The sequence below is a fragment of the Lampetra planeri genome, chromosome 21 (genome assembly GCF_965212315.1).
Source record: "Lampetra planeri chromosome 21, kcLamPlan1.2.h2, whole genome shotgun sequence".
Classification (NCBI taxonomy): domain Eukaryota; kingdom Metazoa; phylum Chordata; class Hyperoartia; order Petromyzontiformes; family Petromyzontidae; genus Lampetra; species Lampetra planeri.
Genome location: NC_136127.1, coordinates 12,658,090 through 12,683,773, shown reverse-complemented (window position 1 = coordinate 12,683,773; position 25,684 = coordinate 12,658,090). Strand labels below are relative to the sequence as shown.

General features: G+C 54.6%; 3 protein-coding genes across 5 annotated transcripts; 2 read left to right on the top strand and 1 right to left on the bottom strand.

Moving 5' to 3' along the window:
* Nucleotides 1–155: 155 nt before the first annotated feature.
* On the top strand, nt 156–13,953 carry SMARCAL1 (SNF2 related chromatin remodeling annealing helicase 1). The gene is made up of 18 exons (XM_078604050.1): nt 156–538; nt 2,483–3,195; nt 3,563–3,776; nt 3,895–3,945; nt 4,434–4,742; nt 5,239–5,289; nt 5,801–5,984; nt 6,567–6,717; nt 7,142–7,303; nt 7,713–7,778; nt 8,157–8,297; nt 8,869–9,090; nt 9,614–9,684; nt 10,490–10,592; nt 10,940–11,122; nt 11,274–11,374; nt 11,683–11,776; nt 12,389–13,953. The coding sequence occupies exons 2-18, from the start codon at nt 2,524–2,526 to the stop codon at nt 12,581–12,583; spliced, it is 2,970 nt and encodes a 989-aa protein (XP_078460176.1). The 5' UTR covers nt 156–538; nt 2,483–2,523; the 3' UTR covers nt 12,584–13,953.
* On the bottom strand, nt 13,612–22,265 carry ZNF622 (zinc finger protein 622). 3 transcript variants are annotated; one of them, XM_078604054.1, is made up of 8 exons: nt 22,087–22,265; nt 18,738–19,095; nt 17,721–18,021; nt 17,016–17,333; nt 16,313–16,475; nt 15,653–15,792; nt 14,961–15,104; nt 13,612–14,760 (listed from the first exon to the last, which is right to left on the bottom strand). In XM_078604054.1, the coding sequence occupies exons 2-8, from the start codon at nt 19,059–19,061 to the stop codon at nt 14,630–14,632; spliced, it is 1,521 nt and encodes a 506-aa protein (XP_078460180.1). In that variant the 5' UTR covers nt 19,062–19,095; nt 22,087–22,265; the 3' UTR covers nt 13,612–14,629. The 3 variants fall into 3 exon arrangements, with proteins under 3 accessions (XP_078460180.1, XP_078460177.1, XP_078460179.1); XM_078604051.1 differs by lacking the exon at nt 22,087–22,265 and adding an exon at nt 21,131–21,904; XM_078604053.1 differs by lacking the exon at nt 22,087–22,265 and adding an exon at nt 21,131–21,904 and having other exon boundaries at nt 18,738–19,089.
* On the top strand, nt 22,050–25,411 carry RPL37A (ribosomal protein L37a). Its single transcript, XM_078604055.1, has 4 exons — nt 22,050–22,412; nt 24,243–24,371; nt 25,003–25,085; nt 25,275–25,411. The coding sequence occupies exons 1-4, from the start codon at nt 22,410–22,412 to the stop codon at nt 25,336–25,338; spliced, it is 279 nt and encodes a 92-aa protein (XP_078460181.1). The 5' UTR covers nt 22,050–22,409; the 3' UTR covers nt 25,339–25,411.
* The last annotated feature ends 273 nt before the right edge of the window (nt 25,412–25,684 follow it).

Below are 25,684 nucleotides of genomic sequence, written 5' to 3'. Positions count from 1 at the left end.
AGTCATGTAAAAGGTAAATAATAAAATAATAAAACATAATAAAATAAAATTCTCACGACGTTTCGTATAAATATTCAGATTCTGCAGAGCGACGCCACGCCGATGAATGACATGACAATTACGAAATGCGAAACACGCGCGCGATGTGGGCTCGTGAGTTGCCGTAGTCCCGTATTGCGCGGGAGAAGCGGTCCTAGCTCCCAATCGGCTCTGCAGCTTCGGCTGCTGCTGCACCTTCTGCACCTCCTGCTGCTCCTGCAGCTCACGCAGCTCGCCACGCTTCAACTGCTGCAACTGCTGCTGCTCATATTGATTCTGCTGCACTCTCGCCAGGAGTCCCTGCCACTCTTCCACCGCAGCTGCCTCCACTTGCAGTTGCTTCTGCTGCCACGGCTGTAGCCCCATTCGGCTGTCATCACGCCCTGCTGCTTCTCCTGTTGCTGTTGCTGATTCTGGTAGCGACCCCGGGGGGGGCACCGTGGATCGAGAAGGCCTGGACGCTCCGAGGGGAGCGGAGAGGTCGCGGCCACCTGCAGTGGTGAGTGACACGGGCCGAGCGAGACGGCAGAATGAGTAGACTCGGGCGGTGTTTACGCGCCGTGGTATCGTCGTGTTGTGATGATGTTTGCGGGGTCGTCGTTTCCCGTGAACTTCACTCGTTGAGTGCCCCAGCCGTGGTTGGAGACTCGGTCTGTCGTCTGTGCTGTGACCATTCACCGAGAGTCCGGTCTCATCCGCGCTGTTGGGTTCAACCACCACGCTGTAGGTCGCAACAACAATAACAACAATCGCCGTTCGCAACAGAGTGGCGGTGACGCCGCCACGGCGTGTGTGCCAGGCTAGGTGCACCTTGAGGCCGCGTGAAGTATCGACCGCTGGCAGCAGGTCATAGGACAGACCCAGGTACCATGGGTTGACCGACTGAGACGACTGGCAGATGCACCACCTGTGCTCTTCACTGTGCCAGCTTGCCGTGTTTTATCTGCCCGGCGCTCCGCACGTTGTTGTGAGCGTCGCTTCTCTGACCTCCGCTGTTGCTGGAGGGTGACTGCCTCCAGCTGCCCAGCAGCAGCAGCGTCCTTCACGAGCCTCCTGCACAGAGGCCGATCTTGACACCGCTGGATTACCGGTCATTGGCAAATCCACTCAGCTCCACATCCTCCTGTGTCGCATCAACTCCAGTGCCGCGCCCGTTTAGCAACACACCAACTCACAACACACTCACCAACTCACAACACACTCACCCACTCACAACACACTCACCCACTCACAACACACTCACCCACTCACAACACACTCACCTACTCACAGCACATTCCACCTACTCACAACACACTCACCTACTCGGCCACAAAAGACAAAGATCCCCCGTATAGCCTTTAATATACAATTTGGACAAGTGCTGTTGGCGAGCACCTTTCAAGGCCGGCACACACAAGGGTGTTGTTGGGTGGCCAGCACCACCCCCGACCGCCTTTGTCTCTCCAGCGCTGATGTGTATCATACCTGTCAACCCATACAGTTTACCCCGTATTATTGTACTCATTACAACTCCGATCGTGCTGTTTGTTTCTGGTCGATCGACGTTTTTGGGCCTACTCGCAAGAAAGGGGTGGTCACGTGCACGGGCCCCGCAGTGGCCGCATGCGGCGTGCCAAACGGTGACTGCCAGCATTTTGGTCGCGCTAATCGGGTTCTAGAAGGGTATATCATTGAACTAGCAACACTGCTAATATGAGCACGCTCAATCACTTTTGCCACTGCTAGTGGCCAGTGACAGACGTGTCTTAAGAATGCGGTGACTGAGCGAGCTATGTATGTTAACTTGTGGCCTGATCAAGGTATTGTAAGTCCTATTCAGCCCTCGATAAGGAAATGAATCCCCACTCATGGTATAGTGCTCGCGTCCACCCTTCATTTTTCCCGCGGCGTGGAAAAGAGGAAGCCCCAGAGACCGGCCTGCCTGGCCCCCGCGGCGCAGCCCCTCGTGGTTGGGGGCCGGAGTTGTGGAGCCGAGTTCCCGTCACGCTTGTTCCAGGAAGGACGAGGCAGAAATCAGTTTAATAGGGCCCAAACCATCCACTCCAATTCCTGGCAGCTGCAAACATCATTGACGAGTGATACATCTGAACCGGTCCTGGGCCCCCTCCTTTACCGACCTGCATTGACCATAACGCTAACCCCATCTGGATACCTAATGGACAATGGAAAATCAGATGGAGCGGTGAGATTGGTTCGTGTGCAAGGGTAGATTCTTGTGTCGTGGGAGCGTGAACTATCGCGGCAACTTGGGGACACCCTCTAGCAGTGGATTGATTACGGATGATGATGATGATGATAATGGCGTCATATGTTATATGTACGTGAATGTTTATATGGGTCCCCTCGACCAGATGTATTTTACCACTGCATAATATAATTCATCTTTAAAAACAGAGAGCACGACCAGTTCTGATACTCCCTTATCCTGTCGCCCTTGCAGTCTGGCAAACGTCCATCCCCTGCGGCAGCTGAAGCTTTGCGATGGTGCCCACGGGAATCACGGAGGAGCAGAAGCGGAGGATGGAGGAGAACCGGAGGAAGGCGCTGGCCAAGCGTGCCGAGAGGCTGGCGGCCGCGGGGCTGGGGCCCCCGCAGGCCGCCTCGGGAGGTCCACGGGCTAGCCAGGGAGGCCAAACAGGCCAGGGTCTGGTTGGCACCACGGGACGAGTTTTGGAGGTTCGCGCCAACCAAGGTGTGAACGGGAATCCGGCTCAACCGCCATTGAACGTGGGGGGCTCGGTGGGGGGCTCCTTGGGGGGCTCGGTGGGGGGCTCCTTGGGGGGCTCGGTGGGAGTCTCGGTGGGGGTCTCAGTGGGTGGTTCAGCGGCAGCAGAGCGGTGTGGTCAAAGCGGGCCACACGAGTCACCAGGGAGCAATCCACAACTGCTGCCGGGACAGGGTACGGGAGGGTTTCTCCCTCCGTCTGACGTCGCCAAACTCTGGAGCAACATCAACTCGGTGAAGAGCGGCGTGAGCCCGATGGGCACCGCCGCTGCCGTCACCACTGGTAGCGCCGCGCCGGGTGAAGCGACGTTCGGGAAAAAGAAAACGTTTCAGACGCCGCCCCTGCTGGACAGGAAGTCGCTGCAATGTCCGGCGGACAACGGTGCGGCGTCTACGCCAGCGACACGCTTTTATTCCGCGAGCAATGCGGTGAGTTCCGTCGGGAAGCGCATCCGCGACACAATGCGCGTTAGTTAACTGCGTGGCGCACATCGATGTCTATTTTTGGAGGGGACCCCTAAAAATGTAAACGTACGGAAAATCGTACTTCCAAAGCTCAAACACTGCATAGCATGCAAAGCAATGCTGACAGCAGAGGGCAGTGCAACAAAGTCCATTGTTGTACTGTACTTATATACTCCTACATCTTTACATTACTGCCTTCATACCAACCCCATGACCCGCATGGCGTGGGGAAGCCCTCATCCAGCAGTGGATTGACAGTGAAAGTACATGCCCGTGCGGCTGGCGAGCGTGCGGGCGAGCGTAACGAGGTTGTGTGCGCGTGTCGTGGCAGCGCCCCGGCGGCGAGCCCCGCGTGCCCAGCGCGCCGGCTGTAACTCCCCCGGTGTCGGAGCCGCTGGGGGGCGGAGGGAGTGGCAGCGGACCGCAGCGCCGCAACGTCGTGCGAGGCCGCTGCCTGGAGCTTCCCAACAATCGTTTCAAGATTGAGGTCGGCTACAAGTCCGAGCTCATCGCCCTGTTTAAGCGAGTGCCCAGCCGCCTCTACGGTGAGTGTGCACGGGGTAAGCCCTGTTGAGTTATATGTATCCCGATTCTGCTTGGTAGTAATAATCGTAACACTGTTCTTGACTCTGACCTATGGCCATTGACCTTCTGTTTCTGCAGACCTAGAAGGGAAGACGTGGAGCTTCCTGCTGGAAGACCACGACAGCCTCAGTCAGTGTGGACCGCTCACGTTCCGCACGACACTCACAAGCGCTGAGCTCACTTCCTCGTCCCGTTCTCACTCCGCTCTACAGACGAGTGTTTCTCAGCTCCTGTCCTCTGCGATGCACTGTCTTTCCATCATAACCAATCTCTTCTAATCATATACAAATATAACCACTATACCACTGCACGCATCTGATGGTAGGTCATCACGCAATAGCGTGCCGTGGCGGTGGCTTGCGAGATAACGCAACAATATTTGGGAAAACGTCTCGCCTCTGTTACGTGTGCCGCTGGACGGGAGGTAATCGCATCATGAGCCGCGTCATGCAGGGTGTGGCTTTTAAGGGGGTTTTCTGCCTTCGGGAGGCAAGGGTGCAGGGGCGGCCACCAGTTTTAGAGGAACCTGGGTAATTAATTACAGAAAATAATTGTTTCCTACTAGTTTCATTCAATTCATAAAATTAATTGACATTGATTTCTCGTTCACCGCACAGTGTCGGCAGCGCAGCACATCCCGGGCGTGGAGATCTGCCCGCTGGAGGGGCGCGAGTGCCCAGGGCTCCAGCAGCAGCAGCCGGATGGCACCCCAACGGGTGGCGGAGGTGGGCCCAGCAGGGGCCTCGGGTTGCCCCGCACGGCCAGCACCATCATGCTCGTGGGACACGGCTGGAAGAAGCCTCCCAGCATGGCGGTGACGGCGCGCGGGCGCTGCGTGCTGGTGGGGCGCTCGCGCTTCGAGGTGGACGTCACGTACCACGCCGAGGCCATTGGCATCTTCAAGCAGATCGAGTCGCGCAGCTACGGTGAGTGCCGGTGCGCGGCGTGTTTTCGCCGAGGGAGCGTGAGGAAATATTTGAAGTAGTTGAAAAAAATTATTGGTGTCGTGTCACGTGACAAAGAATCCATCCCGATTTTTTTGCAGTGCTAGAGAATAGCCCTTGGAAGTGGATATCACAGAGCTACCTCTGAGAATCATTCAAGTGATTTCTGTTCCACACAATCGAGAGCGGCACTTTCCACTCGCTCTGTCATGAGAGTATTTTTTGTCGCATGGTGGTCAAAACTGATGTTTGTTTTTAGGCACAATTTAGCGCAGAACCAAATTTCATTTGATAGATGAAGAATGGCTGGAAATCTCATTTATTTTCTGGGTTACTGCGAGTTCAGATGCTCCAGGCCGTGCGGCCCTGGAGGCTGGTGTATAGTTACGGTGTTGGCCGGTGACACGCAGCTTGCACTCCCAACACTCCTGACTCCTGCGTTTGTGTTTTCACTCGTCTGTCTCGTGAAACTGTTCAGATGCTGTCACGCGGAAGTGGAACTTCCTCTTGGAGGACTACTGCGAGCTGAGTGAGTCATCGCACACACAGAACAGGTTCATTCGGATTGCAGTTCACTTGGCCTACCCTGACAAAGTCACCCGGTCTCGTCAGATCTCGGAAGCCAGTCTGGGTTGAGCCTGGATAGCGCCTGGCTGGGTGACCACCAAGCACAGCAGCTCGATGCAGGCTGTGGGGCAATGTTAATGGGCACGTGTGTACGGCTGTGTGCAGGTGTGTGCAGCGCTAGTGTCGTGGTTATTGCACTTCCCTGTTTCCTGAGTTTGTTTCTCTGCCATGGCTAACATCGTTGGCGAGTCCTCGGCCTGTCCTCGTACCCGGTGCGTCGTATAAAGCATCAGGACTGGGATGACAAAGGCGGGCCAGGCCGGGCGTGGCAATAGAAGCCACACTGTCTCCTTGTGTGCCGTGCGGTGCCTTACATAATTAGCGCTCGCTAACAGCACTTGCCCCGACATTATGTTAAACGCTAGAAGGGGGGAATCTGTATCATTATGAATGTGTGTGCGTGCTTACGGCAGTGCCGCAGCTGTGCCGCTGTGCCGGATTGGAGGTGGAGCCCCTGCCGGAGGCGCTGGTGCGCACGTTCCTGCCGCAGTTTGAGCGCAGCCGGGCGAGTCGCGAGCCTTTCCGGGACATCGACCTCACCGCGGTGGGGGAGACCCTCACGGGCAGCCTCATGCCCTTCCAGCAGGAGGGGGTCAAGTGAGCTCCCCCCCCCCCCCCCAGGCCCTGTGCGAGTGATGTGGTCCCAGCGTTTAGATTAAACAAAAATAAATCCAACATCCGTCCAAGGGGCCATCCATAAATGACGTCACGCGATTTTGGACAATTTTTGACCCCCCTCCCCCCCTCGTCACAAATGTCTGACCCCCCCCCCCCAGGTGCGTGACGTCATTTATGGACGGCTCCCAAGCTGTAAAGGAAAATTCAGATCCAATTTTTCTTTGTTTTCAAATGTGATGTCACAGGAAGTGTCGTCATGTCCATGGCATGCGTGTTTGTGTATCTGTGTATTTGGCACAGTAGGGAGCCACAGGTGGTGCATCTGCCAGTCATCTCGGTTAATCCTTAACACTTGGGTCTGTCCCGTTGACACATAACGTGATAGCCTCAAAGTGCACCAAGCCTGGCACAACGGTTGTTGTGACTTCACGGACACTTAGTGGCGATTGCCAACTTTTGTTATTGTCTGCATGTTGTGTATATGTCGTTGTGTGTCGGTGTGTAGATTAGTACGGAAGTGTGCGTGTGTCTGTGTGTGTATATCTGTGTGTGTGTGTGCAGCTTCGCCATAGCTCAGGAGGGCCGAGTGTTGATTGCCGATGACATGGGTCTGGGCAAGACCATCCAGGCGATCTGTGTGGCCGCCTTCTACCGGGCCGAGTGGCCACTGCTCGTGGTGGCCCCCTCCTCCGTCCGCTTCACCTGGGCAGAGGTACGCCCTGTGAAGCACCCCCCCCCATCCCCAGCCCGGCATAGCCTGTAACTTTAGCATTGGCGATACAAAGGTGGCCTGGAATGGCACTGGCCACACCACCCCCTCTAGTGCCATTCCAGCCCTAAATGTGTGCTTGCTAGCAGCACCAGCCCAACGGTCTATCTGAGTCTACACGAGGGATGTGTGATCCGTGTGGTCCATTTGAGTTTTTGGACTTGGCCACATGGAAGTTTTAAAGTTCTTGTAATTAACCCTCCACCACCTGACAATATTTTCCACGTTTACCAAGGTATTATTTACACCCGGCCAATGTGTTTGATCGTTGATCAAATTCTGACCAACGAAGCTCCTCCTCACCGATGGCTTGAGACTCTGGAGGAGGTTGTTTGTTACTCTCTCGCGTGCGTGCGTGCGTGCGCAGGCGTTCCGGCGGTGGCTGCCTTGGTTAGACCCCCAGCAGATAAACGTGGTGGTGACCGGCCGCGACAACCCCAACTCGGGGCTGGTGAACATCATCAGCTACGACCTGCTGAGCAGGATCCAGGGCAAGCTGGAGGAGAAGGGCTTCGCCGTCATCATCGCCGTGAGTCCTCGCCACGCCCCCCCCCATCCCCCCCTTTCTCCCCCGGGCCGGGGACCTGTGAATCTGCCTGGCGACGTGCCTGTCGCTCACCGCTGCCCGAATCCTCCATCCGCACAGTTGGCGTCTCGCTCTCCCTGCATTCCTGTGACCACTCACGGTTTGCGGTCACGATTCAGTGGTCTAACCGGCTTGACGTCGTCCCACACGATGTAGACTCTGCGGTGATTGTGGGCTTTATCATTAAACTATTTAACTATCAGTCGCAAGACCGGTAGGCAGCCCATCCTGTGGACAGGGTGAGATGACGCCTGACCCTTGTCGGACATTCACCACTCAACCCGACTCGCCCGATGCCGCCGGAGACGAATAACCGACCCGGCTGCTGCGCCCTGCTCTTGCCGCCTCCCAGGACGAGTCCCACTTCCTGAAGAACGTGAAGACCATCCGCTGTAAAGCCGCCTTGCCCCTGCTCAAGGTGAGGCTCCTCTCCCGGTGCCGCGGGGGCCACGGACGCTCCCGAGCACAAACCACAAAGCGCCTCTGCCATTCTCGTTGGGTGGCCAGGATAAAACAAAAACTATTGCAAATTTTAGGGGTAAAAAATTCCCCTCTCGTAGTTAGATGTTGTATACGGTCCGTTTGAGGTGGTGGTAGCGCATCGCAGTTTGGTTCCGGCTCGATACGACGAATAGCCGGTGGAACAACCACCCGTGCCGTCAGAGCGCCTCGCCGGCCCGGCTCGGATGTGCCAGTGGGGAAAGGGGTGTTTGTCTTGCTGTGCGTGCGTGTGCACGTGTGTGTGTGTGTGTGCACGTGTGTGTGTGCGTGCGTGTGTGTGCGTGCGTGAGCGCAGAAGGCGCGGCGCGTGCTGCTGCTGTCCGGCACCCCGGCCATGTCGCGCCCCGCCGAGCTCTACACGCAGGTGGCGGCCGTGCAGCCGCAAATCTTCCCCAAATTCCACGAGTTTGCGCTGCGCTACTGCAACGCCAAGCAGGTGGGCGCGGGTGGCACAGCGACCGCCATCGCACTTGATACGCGCGATGGATTTTCTTTTGCCGGCGCGACACACCTTCCGTCTCGAGCGGTTCTCCAACTCGGGTTGAGGGTGTTCGTGCGTCGGCTCTGTAGTCGTCGGTGGGCATTGACGGCAACGCGATGTGAACGAGCCTGTAGTGAAGCTGACGGGGTGTGAACGAGCCCGCGCTGCGGTCGCGCTGCTGTGAATAATTTGCCCCTTTTGGACACCGGCGAATGCCCCCGTCGGCTTCCGCACTGTTAAATACTCCCAAAGACAAACGGATGTTGTCAAGCGTACATGTGATGCCGAGCTTGTTGTATTATTAACTTCGCACGCAGGTTTTCACAGTGATTATTATGATTGATTCATAATAATTTTTGGGTGAGGCCACGTATCGATCTGGATATAAATTTACCTCGTAAGACCCTCCACCACCCAACACGACCAAATTTATGCGTTTGGTTGCGACCCAAAACGATAATTGGCGTGCGATTAAAAACGCTCGCACGCGTCACAGTAGAATGTGTTTAAACGTCGTCATTCTCAGATGCCGTGGGGCTGGGACTACACGGGCTCGTCGAACATGGCGGAGCTGCGCCTGCTGCTGGAGGAGACGGTGATGATCCGGCGCCTCAAGGCCGACGTGCTGAGCCAGCTGCCGGCCAAGCAGCGCAAGATGGTGGTGGTGGCCCCCGGCGTCATCGACGCCAAGGCCAAAGCGGCGCTGGCCGCTGCCGCCAAGGCCATGGACAGGGCCGGGAAGCAGTCGGTGAGTTGCCGGGGGGATCTAGCGAACTCGCTGGGGTCGAGAGGTCACCTCGCCGATCTCTCCCCGACTCGGAGACCTTTTCCCCGCGATGTCATCGCAGATCGTGTCCTCTTTGGTGTCGCGGAACTCTTGCAGATCGGTGCGACTCTCAGCGTGAAAGAATAGCCCACAGAAGCGGAGATCACAGAGTTACCTCTGAGATACCTTCCAGTGATGTCTGGTCAACACAGTAAGGCGCAGCACTTGCCAACCTGCCCCACCACAGGAGAGTAATGTCTGTCACATGACAGTCACAATTGATATTGTTCATTCTCAGAGCTGGAATGTAGCCAAAGCAAGTGAAAACTAAATGTCACGTGATACATATTTCTTATAGCGCAGTCGTTGGTGACCGACTGCGCTGACACTGTCGGCTCACCACACTTGAGAATCCTGTTTAAATCGCAGGAGGTGAGCGGTGTCAGCTGAGTACTCTGCTACCCTCTGAGCGACCCGGTCGCGTGCGGTCCCGTGCCCTTTGCAGAAAACCCAGGAGAAGGAGGCGCTCATGCTGTTCTTCAGCAAGACGGCCGAAGCGAAAGTCTCTGCCATTGTGTGAGTACGCAGCGGCGATACGATCGTCAACTGTGAACGCGTTAACGCTAATAATAATCACGAGAATAGCCACTAAATAAAAAACCTTTAATGACAGGTTTTTGGTGTCGTGCGGTGTCAAGTCAAGTAAATTTTACTTGGCAACTTTCTGGCACAAGTCTGCTACACAAGACCGCAGTGTTTTGGCCCTTGGGCCTTCCTGGTATAAAGTTGCTGCTGTTCCTTGATTAAGGATGCTGGATTTGCTACCCAGAGGTCACCACTTCAATTTGTTCACCCCCGCCCACTTACCGCCATGTCTGCCCGGCGGTGTAAATGGGTTCACCGGTCAGCCAATCGACATGTCACGTGCGGTGGGTAAATATTGGTTCTCTTCCGGCGACGTCTGGTCAGCGTGGAAGAGTAGGCCAAATACTTTTGCGAGGGGCTCTGTAGAGGTTCCTTGAGAGTTGGCTCTCTTACCAGCAGTGGGTGTGAGCAGGCAATTGCAGGGATGCCTGCGCAGCGCGACTCACGACCTCTTGATACCAAGATCCAGGATGGTCATGTCTATGCGCCGCTTCTCGGTGGCAGCCCCAACAGTCTGGAGCGCTATCCCTCTGCACATTCGCAGCATCACCTCAATCGCCTCCTTCAAGAGAAACTTAAAAACGCACCTCTACAATCACGCTTTCGAGCGACTCTAAGCTTGGCTCCGCGCCTCTGAGTTGCGGCCATTACGTCTGCAAATTTGCGCGCGTTACAAATTGAACTATTATTATGCACCTCCACTCGTTTTTCCCCCCCACCATCGTCACGGCGTCAGGGAGTACGTGAGCGATCTGCTGGAGAGCGGGCGAGCCAAGTTCCTGGTGTTTGCTCACCACCGCGTGGTGCTCGACGCGCTCTCCGCACACCTCGGCAAGAAGGTAGCCGCGCCACCCCGGAGCTCGGTCGACGTTCAACGCTTATTCTACTTCAATTCATTCTTTTTCCGGGATTTTTTCCCAATGCTGTGGGGGTTTTTCTGGTACCTTTTTCCCTCCGCTGCTTCCTGTTCTGGGCCACGTCCCAGCCCACCGTTCCTAACCGCCTCTATGAAGGCCCGGCTCTTGATCTCCACGCCGATGGCGCTCCCGCGCTATTCGTGACCTGGAGGCCGCCGTATCCGCGGACGGTCCCCGCTCGCTCGCGTGCACGCGCGCGCATCTTTGTTGCCGATCGTGCACCGATCGCGTCGTGACGCCGGCCTCCCTCCCGCTCCTCCGTGCGCCAGGGCGTGGGCCACATTCGCATCGACGGCAGCACCGCCTCGGCCGAGCGGCAAGCGCTGTGCGAACGCTTCCAGCGCGACGACGCCATCAAGGTGGCCGTGCTCTCCATCACGGCCGCCAACATGGGCATCACGCTCTCCGCCGCCGACCTCGTCGTGTTTTCCGAGCTCTTCTGGAACCCTGGGGTAGGTGGATCACGTGGGTGAGGGCGGCTGCGACGGTGATGACGACGGCTGCGACGGCGATGACGACGGCGATGACGACGGCACATGCGTCTGCGGCTCTGTGGTTGGTTGGATCGCTGGATGATTGTGGGTTGTCTCTAATGCGCTGCAGGTGTTGATCCAAGCGGAGGACCGCGTGCATCGCATCGGGCAGCTGTGCTGCGTGAACGTGCACTACCTGGTGGCACGCGGAACCTCCGACGACTACCTGTGGTGGGCACCGCGCGCCCCCAGCCACCCTCCTTAGCTCACAATCTCCCTCGGAGCACCACCTTTCAAAAATAGACTTAAGTGTATAAAGGTTTTATATCTACATTATGGCTCGATAGACATGACCAGGGGCCAGTGGATTTTAAATGCTTGTGGGGAGGTCATCATCCAGCAGTGGATTGACACAAGGGCTGTGCACGTAAGCAGCGAGCCACGGCGTCGTCTGTGTATCTATGAATGTTGAACTTCTTTCACACTGTACCTAGACAACCGTGCTAATTGGAGGCCTGTGTGTCCATGTGCGCGTGAAGGCCGATTGTGCAGGAGAAGCTGCGGATCTTGGGCGAGGCCGGGCTCTGTGGCGACAGCTTCAAGAACACGCAGTCCACAGCCTACTCTGTGAAGGTGCCGCTGCCGCCACCACCCCCCCCCACGCGGTGTTAAGTGCTCGTTAACGCTGGCGAAGATGATCCAGTATGAATTTATCTTTCGTGTAAAGTTGCGTTGCTCTCGGGGACTTAACCCGAATTGAAAACCGGTAAAATTAAGAGAATAGGTTTTCCCTTTTTTTCTGGTAACAAAACAGATGTTAAGATGTTAAAACACCAAACTGAAACCTTTTACAAGGAATCATGTCTGCATTAACCACAATACTTGTGGTCAGAATGCAAACAAAAAACACTGATAATATATGTATTGTCTTTGAAACTGATTGGTCCACACCAGAGACAGCTTTCTTTGGAGCCTAGTCTCAAAAGGTGTTAGACCAGAGGACGCCAAAAGGCGTACAGCACAAAGACAACACCACTATCAGAGTAATGAGAGCTCGGGGTATTCTCATATTTTGGTACTGGCAAAGGAGGTCCCATGATACGGTCAAATTAATTCGGTGTTGCCCGAAACTCAGCGAACGTCTCTGCGACCGGACGTCCACAAGTAAGCATTTCAATTGCATGCAACCAAGTTGCACGTGACCAATGGCCCGGGCGCTGACCCGCCTTGACGTTCTCCTTCAAGGACCCCAAGCAGCAGTCGATCATGGAGCTGCTGTGGCTGTGCGGGGACGAGCCCGACGACGCCGCCTTGGCTGCCGCCATGGACGACCACGCCAAGGACGGGGGCTGCACGGCAACCGATGCCATGGCGACAGCCAGCACGTCAGAGAGCCCCAGCAAGAAAAGGAAAATCGAAGACTGGTTTCAGAAAAAGTAACAAAGTATTCAAAAGGTTGAAAGCCTAAGTTTTAAATGCGTTTGTTTTGTACAGGTTGCTGTTTGTGTTTATTTGTATATTTGCAGTGGTGTGTGTTGAAGCATTACATGTTTGAATCTTCTCCATTCATAATGTTAATGTATATATTTTTGTATTATTTGTGATTTTAGTCAATTACTTCCTCCCATCTGGCAGCAGCACAGCCACCTGCCCAGCTCGAGTGCGGTTTTCCGGGTTGGGCCGCGTGTTGAGCGTTTCGTCGCCATGCACTTTTGCCGTGAATCTCCCACCTGCCAGTGACTGCGAGAACTCGCGTGTAACATAGTGTTGCCATCATTCAACCAGTACAGGGACCTGGCACTTGCACATCGAGCCGTGACCAAGATAAAAGCCTTTTCCACGGAGAGTTCATGTGGAACTATCCCGGGCTGGCTGCATTGCGACCGACTCCACAAGACCAGGTGTGACCCTCTAATCCTGCCGCCACTGCCGGGTGTAAGAGGTACATTTCCCATTAACCCCTTCACAGCTGATCCAGTCTCGTCTCGGCGACGATGCCGTCCTGTGGCTTTTGTTTGTCGGTCACACACACACACGTTTGTCTGCTGCTGCCTAGTGACATCTGTAAAAGACACTGCACGTAGTACGGACTACCATCACATGCCCCAATCATTGTTACCAAAAAAACGGACCCATTTCACAGAATTAAGCGGCTGGCTACAGTGACGTGAAGTTGAAAAAAGGCATGGCTCTGAAAATGTGTGAACCTCCACGGCCGTACTCTTAGTCAAGGCTGCTCTGGCTCGGCCTAGAAAGCGGCTCGGCTGTTTCCCAAGATGCATGGAGGCCTCGGCCACGGCTCAAACTCCGCTCATGGAAATCCTCAGCACGGCCGGGACAATGCTCAGAGCTGGCTCATGTTCAGCGTGGATTTGAGCCACGGCTCGCTTGAGCCCAGGGCCGGAGCCAAGCCGTGACTAAGAATACGTGCCGCAGCACCTCCAGAGAAAGAGGAAAACCTCCACGGGGAATGTGCAAGGATTTTAATAGATGGCCGGTACACGGGCTGCGTGTGTCCACACGGAGGCGAGTACCCCGGCCGTGGTGGTACTTGGCTGTGCGACACACTCGCTCATCTCCCACCGCACGATGCGACCGACACAAGGCGCACGGAACAACCCACGACTTTCCAACATGCTTGGCCACAAGCCGACGATACTAAACATAATATATAATTACCATTATCCTTGTCGTAATTACAACCCGACGGCTGTTTCTAAACGTACCGTTGTATCGGGATTATCCTTGTCGGTTGAATCTTTCTTGTTTTCTTTTGTGAATAGCTATTTATTAAACGAGTGCTTTGAAAACATGTTTTGCGGAGTAATTGGTGATGTGGCATCAACAAGCTCACAGTCCACGTGATTATTCGGTGCGCAACTTTGCAGGTGGCTCAGTGGTTGAGGGAGCACGACTCATGGATTGGAACGCAGCGAGGTTCTAATCTTGGTTGGGGGTCGACTCAACCCATCATGCTGCTGGTATTGGTCAAATTGGTATCACTGTCGGAAAGTCAACGGTAGTTGTCCTATGGATAGACTCACTCCCGCTAGATGAATGTGGAATTTCCACCACCGACTCAAAGCTGTAAATAGAGGAGCAAAAAAACCCACTGACTTCTGAAGTCTCAGCGTGTGCTTTAGAAGCATTCTCGATTCTAAAGTTGATTCAGAAAAAGCTTATGTTCAGTGAAATTCAGTTTCATTTCTTTAAATGATTCTTTATTCCTACTAGACTTGCTGCAAAGCATAAAACACGAAAACTGCGAAGCTGAATTACAATGTTTATGGAAAATGATATCGCGATAATCGTCAAATCATGAGATTTGATAACAGTATCGTATCGTGGAAAATTATATCATGGCAACCCTACTTTCCAACTGCACAACACAGTATCTGGTTCGACCAATCAACCAAACTCCGTGACCCGTGACCTTGCGACCTCCATCGTCGTCCCTCTCCGCCGCCGCTGTCCGAGCTCCGTTCATCAGATCGGCACTTGCGAGCGGAAGTGGTGCTGCAGCATGTTGCCGCGCATGCCCATCTTCATGGCCCACTTGGCCTTGTGGCGCTGCAGGAAGCGCATGTCTCGCTGGCGCCGCATTGCAGCCTCCCCGCCTGCAGGAGATCGTAAGCGACGGAAGTTAGCGGGATTAGTGGATTTTACCAGAGTTCTTTTTTTTTTAATCCCAATCGTGCTATGGCCATTATTAACGTTTCCCAGCCCTCCCCACCCCCCCCCCCTTCCCGGCTGCACCCCCCCCCCTTCCCGGCTGCACCCCCCCCCCTTCCCGGCTGCACCCCCCCCCCATCCGTACCGGCGTTGCCGTTCCATCCGAGCATGCGGTACTGCTGCATGACGCGGCCCAGCAGACGGCCGCTCCTGTGCACCACCACGGCCTGCCCCGGCGCAAACCGCTGGCGGTAGTACACCAGAAGGGAGCGGTGGCCCACCTTCACTCCTGTGACGTGGGCAAGGGGGACCGGGGGCGGCAGAGGTTTGACCAAAGATGAAGGGCGGGCGACGAAACGACACAACCTGCTAACTGATGTCTTTGCTGAACCAGAGCTCGAAGGCATTAAGGCAGCACTTGGGATGCGACAACGACGACGCGAGTGGATTTCCAAAGTTGCGCCGACGGTTTGAGCGGCAGGACGGTGCAGTGGTAACATTTGTTCAAGCAGGGCCTGCGTACGATTCCTGAATCGGGTGCCTTTCTCCGTGAGGTTTGTGAATTCTCCCCCCTGTTCTGCGTATGATTTCCCAGTTTCCCCAGTCTCCTAACATGGATAAAAATACATAAATCGCAACTGGTATTTGCCAAACATTCCAATGCTAAAAAAATTACTTGCAAATTACTCCAAATGGGATTACACACAGCAGCACATCGCCCCCACCTACTGCGAACACTTGGCAGGACCCTATTGAAAAAAAGTCTTGGGATTTTACAATGAGGCTATCCTAGTTAAACAGGCGTAGTGGTAGTAGTGGCAGTAGCAGTAATCATACCTGAGGGCAGCTGCAGCTCCATGGTGGTCTCGTCGTACTCCACGAGCTGCTTATCCCCCAGCCTGCTGCTGTCCTCGTCGTTGTCCTCGTCCTCACCGTCCACGTCGCGCCCTCCCACCCGGAACTCCGTGTAGCTCGGCCTGGACAAACGATCGCAACCCCAAACATCACCCTCGGATCACCTGATCGGGATCACGCGCAACAGCAGTGGCAGCAGCAACCGTCGCCCGCTACCAGCAAGACCGATATGCGATTGCAGGCGATGTTGCCGAGTACACCTTCTGCCGCACAAGGAAAGCTGCCACTGGGGGTGCCCTTTCAAAAATTTCGGGACGTGATGAAAGTCGCTTAGCGCGTGTAAAGCTCTCCGAAAGGCGCCCCCTCGGTGTATTTGCACTCAAACACAGATCGCTGCCGCACAGCCCGTCAATGTGACGCAGCCTCCTGACGGTAACGTCAGGTGGCGAATGCGAGGGAACCTCGTGGACACGGGAAGGTGTTAGAGCAACTTTCGTCCTTGTGAGGCAGCCTCTCGTACGTTGAACTTCTTTCGCACTGTACGTAGCCAACCGCGCGAATATGAGGTGCGGGGGAAGGTCAAACAACACAAAACGCACTTTTAAAGAAATGGGAATTCGACAAGAGGCTGCCCCCGTTTACCGGAAGTCGTAGAAATCTGCGAACTCGAGGGCGGCGTCGCCGTCCGTGAAGAGCTTGCAGTGGCCCTTGTCGCGCATGTGCTTCTGCACGGCGTCCAGCGAGTAGAACGAGCGGCCCTTCTCGTTGCACCACAGGCACACGTTTCCCGCGCCAACCTTCTCCCCTGCAGCAGCAACGGCACCAGCATCAGAAACAGGCACAGCAACAGAAGCATTGTCAGTCTATGAATACACGTTTGTGGACTAATAAATGTACATCGCTTTTGTCAACCCACTGCAGAAGGCCTCCCCCGTGGCATGGGAGGTTGCCTCACTATACTGCACCATGTTAGTCGGTGCACGTTGTAGGTAGGAAACAAGATATCGTGGTACAGTAGTGTAATGGATTTGCTGCACTGCCCACACCACCAGTCGACCTGTCCTTTGTGGATGGTGGTCACCCATTCAAGCACTATCCAGACTGATACCTGCTTCGCTGATGAGGTCAGTCACATTGCTGGTTATTTGGTGACAGGCAGTAAAATGTAAAGGAGAATAAAAAAAATTAAGCATTTTGTGACAACTGGCCGCGTGATTATTTTTGTTGCCGATTTATTAATTTTGTCTGCCAGCAAGTGCCGGCTTGTCTGCTGAAGACGCACGGGCACACGCGGCGCTCGCACAGACAGTGCCGCCAGGCCCCTCGCGCCGGGAGCAAGACCCACCGAGGTAACGCATGAGCCCCGGAAGGTCGACCAGGAACTGCACGTCGGGGATAAAGAAGCCGTGCTCGCGGGACATGTGCGCCAGGCTGCGCGCGTGTGTGCGCGAGCGCTGCGGGCAGAAGAAGCAGCGGTTGTGCGGCAGCGTCCCCGCCATGGCCGGCTGCCCGTCGGCCGACAACACGGCGCCCTCCGCACCCTCCGTCGTCGCTCCCAACTCCATGTCAACTGCGCCCTCCTCCTCCTCGTCGTCCTCGTCGTCTTCTTCTTCCCAGTCATCATCGTCGTCATCTTTGTCGGTGCCCAGGTCTTCCCACTCATCTGTAGCGGGGTGAGACGTAACGAACAAAAGGTTCAAGTGGTGTCCTGCTCAGTGGAGAGTCGGGATGGGAGCATTCGCCTCCCGCTTACCGCACCGCGTCGGTGGTGGGAATGCCGCGTTCCTACGGCGGGAGCGAGGTCATTTCTACGACGACCACGGTTTATGTCTGACAAAGCCGGTACTCGTTTTATCGACCCCAGAGATGACTTGGGATATTAACTCGCAACCTTCCAATTTGTGAACAGCATGCTCTATCCACTGCTCCACGTAGCAGTAAGGTAGTTAACCAGGCGAGGTAGTTAACATCTCGCCACCGTGCCGCCGTGATAATCGGACGACGCAGCTCCGACCGTGTCCCTTACAACGTAGTGCGAGCGACGTCTTACCGTTGTCTGCCGTCTCCTGCCCGGCCTGCGCCGCTGTCGGCACCTTGCCATCCTTGCTGCGCTCCTGTGCCTCTCGCTGCTCCAGCCACATGAGGCGCGGTGGCCGCGGTGGCCGGGATGGGGCCTGCGCCCCTGCCGTGCTGTCGGCTTCCTTGGCGGGCTCGCTCCGACGGGCCAGGCTCGGGGATTTGTGCGGCGAGGCCTTGAACACGGCCTGCTGGATGGCGGCGTTCATCTCGTCTTTGCTGAGCGGCTGTATCTCCAGGCCCTTCTCGACGTTCTTCTTGTTCATGCGCTCTACCTGCACAGGCAGGCACGCGCGGGATTTTGTGAGTGCTGGAACAACACCTCTGTGCGGTCATTTAAATCAGAACGATGGCAATAATCCCTTCAATGGTAGTTGTGTGATATCCGGTTCTATTGACTTCTCAAATACGAAGCGTCGCACTACTCTGCAACATTGGAATTATATGTTTAACGGTTGGACATTGGCAGGACATTCAGGTTGTATTATGGGTAAAAAAAGAAAATGTAAAAAAAAACACTTGATCCAACAAACAGCTCTTGTACAAACATGGATTCATGTGAAGTGGGGAGGGATCGTTGTTGAGTGAAGAATCTGGAAATGGTGTGAATCTGGGATTTATCTATAATTTTTTAAAACTATAAACTATTTTTATTTTACCAGGTAAGGCCGACTGAGCTATATAGCTCTTTTTCAGAAGCTACCTGGCCACAAAAGATAGCTCAACGAAGTGACGTGGAAATTTATCGCGGCCAAATACTCTAAATGTGGAGGGAAAAACGGGAGGACCCGGAGAAAAATCCACGCAACCACGGGGAGAGAGACATGCAAGAGACTCCAAATATACAGCAGGCGTCAGGGTCGGGATGGAACCCACGACCTGCATACTCGGCACATTGGTTAAGATCTCGCGACCGTGATCGCCACGGCAGCTGGAGGGCACCGGCGAGGGGCGTCTCGCCCAAAGCTTCCTTCACTTGCGCACGCCGTACCTCGTCGTGGGCAGCCTGCGCCGCGTCGCGTTGCCGTGCCTCGGCCTGCAAGTGGCGGTGGGAGCGCAGGTGGTTGTCGTACGCGTTGTGCGAGGCGAAGCCCTTGCCGCACGTGGCGCACGGCTGATGCACGACGGCGCCGGGAACCTGCGCCGCGGCTCGCTGCGCCAGCACGCGCTCCGCGAAGCTCTCGGCCGTCACGGGCGGCATCTGCGCCACCTTGCGCTTGAGGTTGTAGCGGTGCCAGTCCGTCTTGTAGTGGGCGCGCTGGAGGTCGGCGCAGGTGAAGGCCACGCGGCAGGACATGCACGTGAAGGCAGACATGGCGGCGTGGCACTTGGGACGGCGGGTTCTGCTCCTTCGGCCCAGAGAACGTCAACAGCACGGCTCTGTTAGTAATGGCAACGTGACTGACTGTGTGGACCAAAGCTTATTCAAAGGGATCTCAGAAGTAGTTCTGTGGTATCCACCACTCCCGTGAAAAATGAAGGTTTACATCATCGTTAATTATACTGCTCTCATGCAGTACAGCAAGGCGCTGAAGCAAAGGAAATTTGAGATAACTCAGGAAGTGATTGCAGACAAGGTTAAAAAATACAACACAACTACATTTAAACATTACACTGCACTGGAATGAATTTGAATGGATACTTTTGATGCCAATAGCACAGTAATGATGACTTGTTGGGAAAGATAAAAAAAAAATTTGTAAAGAAGAACGAATAATAGCGGGATGTAGATCAGGTCATTCAGAGGAGACTATCAATCATACGAGAATGTGAATCTTAGGCAAATATGCATCACACCAGAATGTCCATAACAGCTGAACATCATACTCTTTGGTTCTTTCGGTAAAGTCACGTAGTTAGAAATAAAATACATCAAATCACGACGTTTCGATCGCCACACAAGCGGTCGTCATCAGGCAAAAGTTTGTGTTGCGCCCGAAACGTCGTGATTTATTTTATTTCTACCTACGTGACTTTGCCGAAAGAACCATAGAGTATAGATTCCTGCAGTCACGAAAGCTTCAACTCAAGCTGAACATCAACCGTAAGTTTGTCAATCACAGCTGAATGTCAATCACGAAGATGAATCGCAAGCAAATGTTCGCAGCATGAAAGTGCCAATCTCTGGCAAACGTCAATGCCATCTCATGTCGCGGGGGATAGCGATCTCGTTAAACAGCGGCAAGGTGCAAGAGGGCAGTGAATCACGGCGACGCCACTCGCCATCGACAGCGGCAATGACCCTCAGCCCCGTGAGACTCCTGAGCGCATTGAAGTTGCTCAACTTCAAGTCGTCGTGGAATTCGGCCACATCGCGACGAATTAACTCTCCTGGGGGGGGGGGGGAGTGTGAAGACTCGGGGCAAGGCTTCCAAATGATAAAGTGATAATTTCACTTTGGTAACAGAGTTTATGTGCAGCTTGTTATTTATTTTACACCCCCGCCCACCCTGCTCAGCCGAGCCGCTACCTATCTCGAAAAAGTCGAGGGGTTCTCCAGGAGCCGGCCCTGTACAACTTTGTGTGTTCTGGCCCGTGGGATGAGGTCTCCTCTAGAACAACTCCTGGGCCATCACAGACAGAGTCGAGCCGAGGCTTTACAGCCAACAACGAGTCTCCCAAACCTCTCGCCTGCTCCACCACCTCCTGAGGGGCCACGTGGGATTACGGAGCCCTACGGACGTGGCCCACCACCAGGCCTGGACCACCACTCACTCTCGTGTCCCCTATACAGCGGCCGTTTTCTCTAGAGCCCACTCACGACTCCACTGTTGTAGACCCTCACCCGTTACCCCCCCCCCCCCCCCCCCCATTCTTCACCACGTTACCACCCCCCCATTCCTCACCACGTTACCCCCCCATTCCTCACCACGTTACCCCCCCCCCATTCCTCACCACGTTACCCCCCCCCATTCCTCACCACGTTACCACCCCCCCATTCTTCACCACGTTACCCCCCCCATTCCTCACCACGTTACCACCCCCCCATGCCTCACCACGTTACCTCCCCCCCCATTCCTCACCACGTTACCCCCCCCATTCCTCACCACGTTACCACCCCCCCATGCCTCACCACGTTACCCCCCCCCCCCATTCCTCACCACGTTACCCCCCCCATTCCTCACCACGTTACCACCCCCCCATTCTTCACCACGTTACCCCCCCCATGCCTCACCACGTTACCTCCCCCCCCATTCCTCACCACGTTACCCCCCCCATTCCTCACCACGTTACCCCCCCCCCCATTCCTCACCACGTTACCCCCCCCCCATTCCTCACCACGTTACCCCCCCCCCCCCCATTCCTCACCACGTTACTCCCCCTTCTCACCACGTTACCCTCTCATCCATCACCACGTTACCCCCCCCCCCCCCCATTCCTCACCCGGCTCCTCTTCACTCCACGCGGCGCCTCTGCGGGAGACGTTCACCACCAGCACCACCAGCTGCTGCTGCACCACCAGCACCACCACCACCAGCACCAGCTGCTGCTGCTTCTCTAAGTCGTCGTCCCCACGACGACCCAAGCGCTGCTCAAGTTGTCGGCTAGGAGAGCCACTGAGTGGAGTCTACTCGACCGAGACGGATGGGAGAGGGAGATGAGAGAGATATGAGACGGAGTGATTGGAGAGAGATGAGAGGGAGAGATGGGAGCGCGATGGGAGAGAGAGGGGGGAGAGATTGGAGAGGGAGCGATGAGAGATGAGGCAGCGATGGGAGAGAGTTGAGAGCGATGTGAGGGAGCGATGGGAGAGAGACGTGAGTTGAGGCAGCGATGTGAGAGAGAGATGGAAGAGGCAGCGCTGTGAGAGCGATGAGAGAGAGATGGGAGCGCTATGAGAGAGCGCTGTGAGGGCGATGAGAGAGAGATGGGAGCGCTATGAGAGAGCGCTGTGAGAGCGATGAGAGAGAGATGGGAGCGCTATGAGAGAGCGCTGTGAGGGCGATGAGAGAGAGATGGGAGCGCTATGAGAGAGCGCTGTGAGGGCGATGAGAGAGAGATGAGAGAGAGATGGGAGCGCTATGAGAGAGCGCTGTGAGGGCGATGAGAGAGAGATGGGAGCGCTATGAGAGAGCGCTGTGAGGCAGCGCGCCGCTTGAGGTGGTGACGCAGCGCCACTGTGGCCGGGTCGCAGCCGCACGAGTCCGCGAGCTCAAATCCCTACTGCACATGGCGCCAGCCGGCCCCGCTGGCCAATCCGGTACGGCGATCGGGGGCACGTGGTGTGACTGCGGACCAATCGCTTCGCGCGAGCGCTTGGCTTCGGTGCGCACGCGCTGGGGTTTCTAAACCGCGATGACGTCATCCACTACACGCTGCTGCGTTCTCTCTGGCCTTACCTCTGTGTGCAGTGAAGGGCCTTTGCTCGAAACGTCGCCTATTATATGGTTGCTTTTAGGTCTCCGTGTTATTGTTTTTTGTGCACCACTGCCAACGCGGAATCTCAAAAGTATGTGTTACGTTGGAGCTGGAGCACACTTTGATGAGGTCATCACGTTTGAGCTCGCGTGATGACGTCGGCACGTGAATAATATTGCCACGCGTGATGACGTCATCTTGCGATACACCAGCGGCCGAGCTTGCGTGATGACGTCACGGGGTAGGAGCCCCTAGTCGCGCATGCGCAGTGAGGACCCCCTTCTTTCCGCCACAGCCGCCCGCCATGGTAGGTTTCTACGTCCGCGGCCATCCGAGGCTTCGCGATCCGCGTTCATCCTCGGCCATGGAGCTCTCCTCGCGGGAACTCGCGTGCTCGGAATGTCGCCGCCGCCTTGTTTCGCGACTGTGTGCAGCTATTTATTGTCGGAGTGTCTTGGTTTTAGCGACATCGGTGTTGGCTTAGATGCGAGGGCGGTAGGCCCCCTGGGTTCGCGGCCATTGGACGTCAACTTGTTGAGGCCTCGCCTGTGGTTCAATGGACGCGTTGATAAATAGTTATACTGCTTATAGTTACACGATGTTTAGTTACCGATTACGTTCCGCGATGTGTTATTCATTGGTGCGAGTTTTATATGTGCGTTGTTTTCGCCGTGGTCTCTCCGCTGTGGGATGAAAGCAGTCCGCCTCTTAACGACCCTGCGATTAATCGCCTGTTTGTGTTGCGCGGTGAAACGATCGATGGTGACGGACGCCTTCGCCGGGTTGCGAGTGAGGCTTAGACGGCCACGGTGTCGATTTATGTCCTAGTTGTACGAGAATGTATTCAACCCGCCAGCCCCTGAGCTCGCAAGTAGCCGGTTTGGCTGCAGGCCGCACCGCAAGTGGCGATGGCGTCTTAAGAAACCGCGTGTCCAGCAGCTCTGGGCAGAAAGCGCCATACGCATCATAGAGGCCGCGGGACTCCGTTGGGGATCGATGCAGTAGTTACACTACCCTTGTACCGTGGTGCTCGTGATGCTTCGACACCTTCCAACTTGGCGTGGGGGAGTAGCAGCACAAGACGTGTGCGTGTTGGCGCGATTATGTCCTCGTCCAGCAGTGGATTTACCCAAGGACTGTGCGCTTCCTAAACCTGCCTAGAGAGTCGCCGTAGGTCTCCCTTCAAAAAGATTCCTCGCTGGGTCCTTGATTGGAACTTTGTGCACATGGCTCACCACATGCGATCAGGAATCTGAATAATATATTTAACGTTTTTTGCGCGGATTTAAATAATTTTCTCTTGTGTCGACAATGTTTCATCGCCATAATACAGGTCGTTTTAGGTTAGATCGCGTAAATATATAAATGTGTCGTTAAACCCGCCACCACCCGACACAGCCGATTAGTAAGGTTTGTCACGTAAACAGAACATGGCAATTCGTTACTAGTACAGCACAAATCTGGCTGTCGCCTGATGAAGCTAGTTGTAATTACTAGCGAAACGTCGTACTCTGATTGTAAATGTTGTGACTTGGCTCTCCAACACACCGGTGTGCTGTACTAGTCTATTACACTATACACTACACTATGCACTAGTGCTGTACTAGTGACGAATTGGCACGTTCTGTTTCCGTGACAACCCTTACTAGTTGGCTGTGGCGGGTTTTAACGACACGTTTATATATTTACGCGATCTAACCAAAAAAACCCTCTTATGGATGATATTGGTCGCGAAAGCCTGTGTTAAACTGAATGTTTAATCTGCAATGCAGTAAATTGCCGATGTGTGGGGTATTCCAACCCACCAGACCTTAATGTTTACTGTTGTACGTAAACCGTTTTGGTGGTGTGGTTCGTTAGAAAACGATCCTTTAGCCTTTGTCTACTGCGACGTATTCGATTTGCCTAACATCTTCGTGCTGAAAGCGTGCCATAGGTAATTGTAGACTTATGGGTGGCAATTGTTCTTATAACCCATTCAAGGGCGAGTAAAGTATAAACTTGAATATTGTTTTGTTTGTGAAGTTTGTCGTAATGTGACCTTGGTGCGAATCATCTGGGTGGATATAGAACGCTGCGTGTTCAGGCAAAATAACGTAATGTGTGCTCTTTTCCTTCGGCTCGCTTTCTCCGTTAGGCAAAGCGCACGAAGAAGGTTGGCATTGTGGGCAAGTATGGCACGCGGTACGGCGCGTCCCTGCGTAAGATGGTGAAGAAAATCGAGATCAGCCAGCACGCCAAGTACACGTGCTCCTTCTGCGGCAAGGTGAGGGGCGCCAACCCGCGTGGCAATCGGGGCACGGCTGGGCAATATCCGGTGGCTTTTTAACGCTCGGGCTGGTTGGATCAAGTAGTGAGTGCCAGCCTGCAAAGGTCAAGATTGCAATTGGGTGGTGGTCGTCACCTGCAATGGTTGCCTCAACAGGTTTTTTTTGCGAATAAAATTGGGCCTGGACTACTGTCCTTGCAGTGGCAGGGCAGACAAAGCAGTCTCGGATACGACTGTCTCGACCCTTAAACCGACCACAACTACAATAACAGGTCATCGGCTAATAAGGCAAGACTTGAAAGGACCGATAGAAAGTTAAACGTCGTACCCCAAGGAGTGGCTGTCTGGGTAAATGGGATATGGCTTCTTTCAATTACAATTTCAGACTTTACACGTGACTAACCCAGGGTTTGTAGTCCCAGTGTACACCGATCACTGTTCATTAAACACTCTTCTAGACATTTTCATTTGCTAGATAGAACTCCCATCGCTTCCTCTGCCCTACCAATTTGCCGTGGTTGCTCATGATAAATGCACGACCAGTGAAGATTGTTGTTAACTGTGTGCCCTGACCGGTGGTTTTCGCTGACTGTACCTGTGGTGCTTGTGCTGTCCTTGTGAAATCCAGACCAAGATGAAGAGGAGGGCGGTGGGCATCTGGCACTGCGGCTCGTGCATGAAGACCGTGGCGGGAGGTGCATGGACCTACAAGTACGTCTTGCACGCTATGTTGATCCAAAGCCCTAAGATGCTTACCATTCTTTGTCGTTTTCTGTAAGTTAGCCATATTTTCAAAGATAATTATTTTGAAAATGACCAAGGTGTGTATTATTAGGATAGATTTAGACATGTTTATTGCGATGTCACCTAATGTGTGTAACTGCCCGTTCCTTCCTCCAGCACGACCTCGGCCGTCACGGTGAGGTCTGCCATCCGCCGCCTGCGTGAGCTGAAGGACCAGTGAGGGATCTTCCCACACTACTCACACCACCATCCACGTACACCAGGGAGATCACAATAAAGTGTATATGAACCAGCGTCAGTGCCTGTGCGTGTTTTGTTCTGTGCAGTGTGCTCTTCATTTCTGCATCATTGCTCGCAAATTACCGAATTGGGAATTGGCAAAGCAACATTGCTGCCTCCCCCCCTCCCCTCCTTACACGGCTAATGCCCCTTGGTGACCAGTGATGCTGCGTTCATTCACCTGGTGCCACTTGGGTGAGCTGGTGCAAGGCATCTCAAGATGTACTGCATCAGAGTTGTATTAAGTGTTGAGGACATTGGTAATGAGCAAGTATTTTAAACATCAC